Source organism: Mesitornis unicolor, unplaced genomic scaffold (genome assembly GCF_000695765.1).
Source record: "Mesitornis unicolor isolate BGI_N332 unplaced genomic scaffold, ASM69576v1 scaffold20274, whole genome shotgun sequence".
Classification (NCBI taxonomy): domain Eukaryota; kingdom Metazoa; phylum Chordata; class Aves; order Mesitornithiformes; family Mesitornithidae; genus Mesitornis; species Mesitornis unicolor.
In genome coordinates, this window is record NW_010179869.1 from 29,610 (window position 1) to 38,839 (window position 9,230).

The 9,230-nt window shown below is 51.9% G+C and overlaps 1 protein-coding gene across 1 annotated transcript in view; it reads right to left on the minus strand.

The window, feature by feature from the left end:
• LOC104539414 (fer-1-like protein 4) overlaps nt 1–9,223 on the minus strand; it is a gene marked incomplete at both ends in the record, with an annotated part of 36,186 nt that extends 26,963 nt beyond the window's left edge. The window contains 12 exon segments of the mRNA XM_010182930.1: nt 118–277; nt 543–627; nt 1,593–1,655; nt 1,818–1,949; nt 3,151–3,211; nt 3,491–3,652; nt 3,765–3,806; nt 4,406–4,497; nt 6,765–6,864; nt 8,190–8,278; nt 9,037–9,076; nt 9,189–9,223. Of these exon segments, the coding sequence (XP_010181232.1) occupies nt 118–277; nt 543–627; nt 1,593–1,655; nt 1,818–1,949; nt 3,151–3,211; nt 3,491–3,652; nt 3,765–3,806; nt 4,406–4,497; nt 6,765–6,864; nt 8,190–8,278; nt 9,037–9,076; nt 9,189–9,223 (1,061 nt within the window).
• Between the last annotated feature and the right edge of the window lie 7 nt (nt 9,224–9,230).

Below are 9,230 nucleotides of genomic sequence, written 5' to 3' on the forward strand. Positions count from 1 at the left end.
TTTCCCTGTGTCTTTTCCCATCAGAGATGGGAAAATGGGGTCAAAAAAAGGTAGTGTGAAGAGAGACATGACTGTTTTCCCCATGGCCATACAAGACTCCAAAGGTGGTCATACTACCTTTCAATGTCCACATCCTGGCTGCTGGAGGAGGTGGGGAGGGAGCCTGCAATATCCCCACGTGCAGAGATGGAGATGTTGCACTTCACAAAGCCTTTCACGCCTGCCCGAGTGTCCATGGGGTCACTGATAACAGCCCACTTCTGGAAAAACCTGTGATCTGAGAGGGAAGGGAAGGAGGTCCTTGTGGGAAGCCCAGGTTACCATTTCACATCCCAGCTATGTCTGCACAGACTGCTCTGGCCCTGCCAGAAGCCTGAAGGTGCAGGAGGTGCCATCAGCTCTCTGATAGCTGGCAGGAGAAGCAAGTGCTGGTCTTCATGTGAACTAAGTGTTCTCACCAGAGCCAGCAGAGCATGAAGGCAACATCAATTTTTAGACAAAGCCAGAGTCAGGGAGCAGATGCGCAGTGCAGTCAGTCATACCTGGCTGGCTGTACGCGGTCACAACTTCCATTTTGAATGTTCCTATGCACGTTCCCAGGAATGGTATCTTCTTTGAGTGAAAGACCTGCAGACAGCACAGATCTCGCTGAGCACCAAGAGATGTGGGCAGCCAGGTGACACATCCAGACACCTCTGAGGAGGACAGGACTGGTAAGAGGTGCCCACACCTCCAACACACAGCTCAGGCAGCAGTGGCAAGTTCCTCATGCACATTGACACATCTGAGTCACACAAAGCCCATCAGCCCATAGTCCTCAGTCAACCCTGAGCCAAGGCAAATTCATGTGCAACCACTTCAGCTTCTTTTGCCAGCCCCAGATAAGCCAAATTCCTACAATGGACCAAGGGCAGACCTGCTTTCCCACAGAGAGTCCTATGTCCATATCCTGCTGGGACAGGGCAGAGCCATACCCACACCAGACTAGTGTCTCTCCCCAAACCAAGCCTTGCTTGGTGCTTGCCAAACCCACACCAGCAGAATAGATGTGCAGCCTTTCACAGGAAAAACGCTGGAGATCATGTGTCAAAGGAGGTGCTGGCTGGGTTTAGCTATCTTCAGAAAAGCCCCAACTCTTGGGGGAGCCCAAGACCACTGGCTGGGACTGCCTGGGCTTTTCCACAAGCACAAGTCACTGCTGAGTTCCCCTTACATCAGTCGCTTGCCTCCACAACCTGCAGGATAAAAGGCTCCAGGAGCAACAGGGAATCACATCCAGAAGAGCGGGGCAGCAAGGCAACAGGCAAGAAACTGCCCCTGAGGCCCCACTTCAGTCACTGGATGCAGAGGAAACTTGACACAGAAGAGGTGGGAAGGCAGCACTGCTTAGAGCTGTCTCAGAGCAGGGCCAGGTCCCTGCCCCACTGCGGCCACAGGAAGGTCCTTCGGCCTCTCTGAGAGGCAAATGCCTCTGGCTGGAAAACCTGGCTGCTACTGGTCTTCTGGCTTTGCCTATCACTCCCAGCACCTACACACAGAAGTGTCAGTCTGTACCAGTTACTGACAAAGGATAAAGAGGAGGATATACATACCGAGATCTCTATGAGTCTGTGGAATAAAATGTCTCTTGGCTCATGGAATTCGAACAAAAAATACTGAAAGAGAAAAGCAAGACAGCTGAGTCCCAGGCTCCCAACATGGTCCCACAAGTGCCTCTGCCCAAGAGCAGCTGCATCCCGAGCATCCCCTGCAAGGATTGCCCCAGCCACTTGAGATACCAGCAGGTCAAGGACAGAGCCTCTGTCCGTATCACATACTTCATTGTAGAAGGGGCAGTTTGTTGACTTCTGCGTTGCTGTGTGCCTCTTCTCCTCTCCAACCTTGACTACCACAAAGGGATTAATATTCACCCCCACCAGCTTCTGTGCTTCAATGATATTAATCCCAACCTGAGAAAATGTGGGAGAAAAACCTTTGGATCAGCACTCTCCTCATTCCCAGCTCCATATCGAGCTTGTTTCAGCAATACCAGTACGCGGGGGTGGACACTCAGACAAGAGCATGATTGCTGAAAACTCTATGGCCAAGACAAACTCAAATGGTATTTGAGATATTTGTTTCTTTCAGACAAGCAAGGAAATGAAGTGTTAAATTCCCACCACCTTCAACAAGAGCAGCCTCCCCAGCAGCACTGTTCCTATTCAGTTCTTCATCCCAAGAGGATGGAAACCCACTACTCCCACATGGTGGGGTCCGCAGAGCATCTTGGAGAAGGTGCTCTTTGTATCTTCTGTCAATACTTCTCTTTGAATCCTACTGGGATGGATGATTGGAAAATGTCTGCCTCATTTGCTGCGACTGGTTACTAGTCTTAAAATATGGGAGAAATGTTCTCATATTTGCTCTCAGGACAAGCAACATGCTCTAAACTTCAAGAGAAGGATGGTAGGAAATTCCACCCCCACAAATGCTTCCTGCTTGGTCAATAGGACCCAACCTTGAAAAGCAGGAGACCCAAATGTGGGTCCATGTTTACTTAGAACTAGGGAAGGATTTAAATCCAGAGCCAGGCTGAATGACCTGCCCTGAAACCTACAGTGCAAAAGACAGGACTGAACTCAATTTCCAAACTTCACAGCAGTATCAAATAAACCTGATATCGGAACGTGAGCCAGAGCCACAGCTTCATACTAGACTCCTGGCATCTCCAAGAAAGCCCCTGCAGCAGCCGTCCACCTCCAGTCATGTCCCATAGATGTCCCTGGGGGTCCAGCAAGGCCCTGGGGAAGCTGGCAGGCACTAGTCCTGCCTGCATGCTCTCCAAAGCTTTGCTCAGGCAGTGTTTTGCAGTGTTTTGCATGTGGCTGTCCAGCTGATTCCCTTCTCCTGTACATCCATAGCTAACTACATGGCCCAAAAAGAAATTCTGCTCTGGGCTGGCTGATACTGGAGTCAGCACTCGTGGACGCAGTCCATTCAGGAAAACTTACACCTTGCCCAGGGAAGCCATAAAAAGCAAAAAGGTGTGTCTCTGCTACAGGCCTCACCAGGGCATGTGGCAGCTGGAGAAGCCCAGGCCTGCAGCAAGGCAGCGAGATCGGCTGCAGGGCCAGAGGCAGCTGCAAGGATGTGCACCCAACACTGCAGTACCTGGAAGCTCTGTGGCATTGGAGTGGCAAAGAGGTCCCATACGGAGCAAAGTCTGGAGCGGCTGCACAGAAAAACAACCAGGATGAGCAGGTCTCTTCATCAACATGGACCTCAGCAGGCCCTCACCGAGGGAAGCAATGGAAACCCTAGCAAATAATGGCCCCTTGCCCTGGGAACAAAAAAAATCCCCAACAGTCCCTGTTTGGGACCATTAGAGACTGAAGATTTCTGACATTTTGCAGAAACAGAATGTCAAAAGAGATGCAGTAAGCCCCATGAGCAGGCAATTTCCACCCACGGACACAATCAGGGGCAAGAGAGAAGAGCCTGCCATAGCTACCTCTTCACAGGGCTGAAGACAATGCCTGAGACCTCCATCTCAGACACATCATAGAAATCTTCTTCCTCCTCTTCCTCATCGGTCTCCAGGCCTTTCGCCAGCTTCCTGCCCAGTGCAGCAGCCCTCCTGTCCAGTTGACTGGCTCTTGGCCCCTCAGCTGCCCTGCAAACCACCCTCATCATGCCACACGCTGCATCATCAGCCCTGATGGGTGGGTTGTGTGTTCCCATCCACTTGGGAGGGTGAGCTGATGCACTTGAGTAGGGCTACTTACTCCAGCTCCTCAAATCCAGCGTTGTGAATTATTAACTCAGAACTGTAAGAAAAAAGAAATGCTTTGCTGAAAAAACAAGGGCGTTGCAGCTGTTCACTGATGCATTTAACAGCACCACAGCCACATTCCTTCTTGGCTCTTGGCAGGGATGTGAGCATCCTCCTACGTGATGTTTTGCCACTGTCCACCCTGTGTGCCTGCTGCAGTGTCTCTGGTACTCCAGAAATGATACTCCCCAGACCTTGCTGCTGCCTGTCATCCTGGCCATCCAGACACCCACGTCTCCCCAGACTTTGGGCACAACCTGTGTGCAGAGTGCCTGGTGTTGCTACAGTCCAAAGCCACACTCTGCAACATTGCAACCACAGTCTTGCTCCCATCAGCCAGCAAGGCTGCAGAAATGCTCTAAGTCCAAAAGGACTCCCAGAGTGCAGTGAGTTGTTGCAGTCATGGGGTCTTTGTAAAGACAACGTACTGTCTTTCCAAGACCCTTGCTCACTTATTGCTGCTGTAGACTAGAGAAGCATCAGCCTGGCCAGGGGTGGAGAGTAAATGAGGCTGGATTGCATCCAAAAGGCTGTCACTGGCAAAGACAGCTGTACAAGCTGCCAGAAAATTTGCTCCTCCCAGGATTTCAGTACCTGTCTTTCATCTGATAGACAAAGTCCTCTTCAACCCAGGTCCCTGCTGAGCCATCTGGAGGTTGGTAGCGCAAATCCAACTCAACGTAGATCTACAAACAGAAAACAAAACTCCCTGAGAGTTTGGCAGCCACAAAACAACTGCAAAAATGTAATTGAAAAGGGGGAGGGGAGCATGAAAGAAAAAAAAAAAAGAAGTGAGATGCTGGTGGAAAGGAGGAGAAGGAAGGGGATCGCTACCCCACAAGAAGCCTGTTTATACTATACTGTCCTTGTCTGTCTCCATCAACAAGCTAGCGTCAACCAATCTCCCTCCCCTACAGCTTCCCAGACTCCAGGATTCACTGAATAAGTGGGCTCAAGTTTCCAAATCTAAAATATACCATGGAGAGGCCTCCAAGAGCCATCTCAGGGCACTTTTGGCAAAGAAAGTGTGGAGAGTCCTGCAGCAGAGCAAACTAACATGCAGGGCTTTAGAGTGGTCTCTGTGGGAGGAATGAGATAGCTGGCAGAGCATCCCCAGCCACGACAGCTTGGTTTAAAACACCACAGAAGCCATAAGCACACCCAGGCTCTGCATCACGAGAGCCATCTACTCAGCATTAGTGATGAAGAAGGATGACCAGAGAAGTATGGGGTGGCATGTTGGGTATCGGCACAGCCAGCACGGGTCTGGATAACACCCGGTCTGCAGGTAACCAGCCTGGTTTCAAATCAACACAAACACACAAGAATTTCCCAGCAGAGGCCAAAGTGGCAGCCACGGAGGAGGTCACTTCTCAGTAGGTTGAAGAGGATGTACAAGCTGGATTCATAGCTCAGTCCCTGAAGAGCACATGTTTCTGGGAGGAGAAATACAGCCCAAGAGAGCTGTAATACAGCAGCTGGGAAAGGCAGCAGTAATGACCGGACGGATGCAGAAGCTTGAATTACAGCTGGGTGAATAGTTGAGGCTCTGGAAAAAAAACCAAACCTTCAAACCACTAGGAGAAAAAAAAGGTGCAAAAACCTCAAGTCCCAGAGAAGAACAGGACTTGGAATAGCAGGTAGGTCTTTGTTTCCACTTTGCTAAAGGAGCAGCAGTTGAAACAGCCTCTCTCCCTTGGGGACTCATCTCTTCCCAGCTGAGCTGAGGGAGAGGGTCTCAGGTTGCTCTTGAGTGAGTGTCCAAGTCTTACCTGCCCTGTTTCTGTCCCTTGCAGCCTTTGTGCATTCAGGGCCGCATAATAAAAAAACCAACCTGGCCAAACCAAAAACAGTTAGTTGGTTTTCGGTTGGAGCAGCTCATCAGCATGAGTGCTGCTGTTAGAGGAGCCAGTGGAAATGAGTTGGGCCGTGGAGCAGCTCTGACCCTACAGTGGTGTAAATGCCCCGACCTCGGTACCCTCAAACCATCGCCAGCATGGAGTACTGCCAAAGGGTCAGTCTTGTCCCTCCTGGATGTCACAAATGTTTATGCAGTGAGCTATGTCAAGCTAGAAATCATACTGGAAATGCTCAGTTTCCACCTGGACCTGCTCCCTGATCCAGCCAGCTCAGCAATGCAGGAGGGCCATGCCTGTGCCACTCGGGCTCATGGTCTGGTGGCCACAGAGCTGCATCCCATGTGCCACTGTGAGGGTGAGTCAGGCTTGCTCACGGGCAAGGCAAACACGGGTGAAGCACATTGCAGGGCTGCTCACCTCCACCTCTCCTCCCAGCCCTGCCTGCAGCCCTGGTTGTCCGTCACTCAAGGAACTGTGCCTGCACACCCAGTGGCAGGAAATGGCTCATTCTTGAGTCACATTCATCTCCCACAGGCACAAAGGGCCCAGAAAGCAACAGGACGGGAAGGGAACAGGACCCACAGCAAAGAGCAAAAGGGTAGGCAGGTGTCAGAGCCGCTCACACTGCCCTGAATGATTGCAAAGCCACCTGTTTAGCACTGGTATTTAAGCCAAAAGCTCGCCAGGGGTCCCGAGGCACCCTGCCACCTTCAGTCTCACCCTGTCAGTTCCTCTCTGCTTCGCACACTGCAGCAGTCCACACCCACATATACATAGTGCAGGAAGCAGATGAAATATCACCTGTTGCCCAGACCTAGGGAGGTTTTACTAAGTCTCCCTCTGCTCACTCAGGCCCTTGGCAGGTCTCCAGGGCCTCCCGCCCTCCCTACACACTTCTGGATGCTCCCAGAAGCATTTGATGGGTGTGAAGCAGCTGCAGCCCGTGCAGAGGGCACAAATGCCACAGCACTCCCAGGCTTAGAGCAGCACCTGGGACTTCCCCTCAGCCCCAAATCCACCTGGGAAGCGGCACTCAAGTTTTTCCACAAAGCCTTCCCGATTGCTGATGGCCAGGTCACCCACGGAGAACTTACACCAGTGACTCTGTGGTTCCTGTCGACAAGAGCCTCCCGGAGGATCAGCCTCCCAGACGTCATCAGGTGCTGAAGGCTGAGAACAAGGGTACCAAGAAGCCTAGAACAAAACCAGAGGCTGCAACAATACTGTACATAGCATCAGTGTCAACCTCCTGTGGGTGGAGAGCTCTGGGATTTGGGCTGTCCTGCTTACAGTCCCTCTGAGCTGCAGTGAAGGCAGTGAACTGCTGCAGCGTTTTCCACAGGAAGTCTGGCAGCCAAAACACCTGAGACCCACTGACCCTGCAGCAGGTCATGCCTCCACCCTTGACAGGCCCAGGCACCCTTGACAGGCGACGGTCAAAGGCTTGCGCAGACCTAATCTCACTGAGAGGGAGCTGTCCCCTTCAGCAGAGCTGGGCTTCATAGGAGCCAGCCATGTTTGGGCACTCAGCAGAGCTGGGGGTGACTCTTCCCAGACAAAACTGGGAAGCAAAGGCTTCACACAAGGAAATATGAAAATAGGACATAAAGCCATTGCTGCAGGGATGTCTGCAGGAAGTCAGGTGAAAATTTGCCTACTCCAAAAGAGCTTCTTCCTAGGGAAGGGTCATCTGGCTCCCTGCAAGTACAAGTTGAATACATTCAACTGCTCCTAATGCCTCCTTGTGCTACTGCTGTGTACTAGAGCCCATTTATACGTTGAGCTCCATCTCCCTATGGCAGCTCTGTCCACAGCCAAGCAAAGCCCTATGTGAAGAAGAGCTTTCTGCTACCTGCTGGAAACCACCATCAGGGTAGTTCACTGCCTGACAGGACCAAAACAGCGGGAATCATTCCCCAGTCACCTCCATTTCACCTGCTGTTACTCTCTTCCCCCTTACAACAGAGGTGTGTGGATAGATGCTGCCAGTCCCAGTCCAGTCATTTCCCATTTGATTTCTTTGCTCAACACCATCAGGTCTCAGTGATTTGCTACTGTTTGTTTTATCTATTTGTACTATAACATTTTCTACCAACATTTCAGTCAGAGACAATTCCTCTGATTCAGCTCCCATAAGGAAATCATTCAGTAAACCGTAACACAAAGTTCAGCTGCGTTATCTGCTCTGGCTTTAAGTGTCTTGCATGTGCTGTACTCATCGGTTTCCTCCACACCCTCTCTGACAGACTTGTGATAGCTTTGAAAGGGTTTGTATTATTAGCTGCTTCTAGTTCCTGTTGATTTTCCTTCAGTTCTTACATTTTGCTTATCAGAGCTAGCACTTTTCCCTGCATCCTCATGTTTCGTGTGTCCTGGATGAACTTGCCTCTACTTCCTTGGCTGGTTCCACCATCATTACTCAGTCTGTCACCTGTGCTCTTGGGTTTCCCTGAAGTGTTTTACAACTGCTGGTCCAGCCACTGCTGCTGGTCACCCCAACAACCAAAGGACCTACCTACCTGTTACTGAAAACCTTGCTGCAGTTATAAACCTTAATGGACAGGATCTCTCCCATGACGAGCTTCCCATAGTGAGGCCAGCAAAAGAGCTATAAACAAACAGAGCAAGAAGAGATGACAATTCAATTACCAGCCAAACTTTCCCATGCTTGGTGGCTGGCTGGTCTCCTCTGCAAGGTGACTGAACCAACAAGCATGACAAAAAGCTGCTGCAGTGAGAAGTTTCTTTTCTCCTGGCCAGGGCAGACCCTGCAGCAAGGAATAGAGGAAGGATGTGGAGGGAAGTGAGAGACTCTCCACCAGCACAGAGCTGCAGGTCAGCCACTAAAGTAGCTAGAGCATCATCACCTTGGAAAGAGGAGGATAATGTGTCTGCTGAGGTCCCTGAGCTGCCCGGTTGTGGGGCAAGAGGAGGCATGGGAAGGTACAGAGGTACTTTGGGAGAAGAGATCACCCAGGGCAGGGAGCCCTCAGGCCAGGAAAGCTGTGCCTCGAGGCCAAGATACACCTGATACCCAAACCAGCTGAATGCCTTGCACTTGGCAAGAGGAAAAGGTCCCTCCTGTTCCCAATCCTTCCCCAGGGAGCACAGGTGCATCTGGATGAGATGGGAAATGAGCATCAGGAATCACCTGCCGGCCCAGTATGGCTGGGCTTGTACAGGCTTCAGGGATGTGGCAGTGAAGATGGGTTCTGAAGGAAGGCTTCCCGCTCACCCCCTGGCCCTACTCCCCCAGTTACACCCTCCTGCCCAATGAGGCATCGGCCGAAGTGCTGTCGTGTCCTGTTCCCGTCCCACGGATGGCGCCTGCAGAGGAGCCCCGGGGTCGCGCCGGTTTGCCCCTACCTCCCCGAAGACGGCCTCCGGGCCGCAGCGGATCTTCCGTCTGGGTGAAGCCTCGGGAAGGAGAGGAGAGGCGTGAGTTGCTGGCGGGGCATCACGGCTCAGCCCGCCCGCTACAGGGAAAGCAGCCCCGTCCCTCCCTGCTTCCCACCCGCCACGGCCGGGACCCACCTCGGAAGCTGAGCTGCACCTGCCGC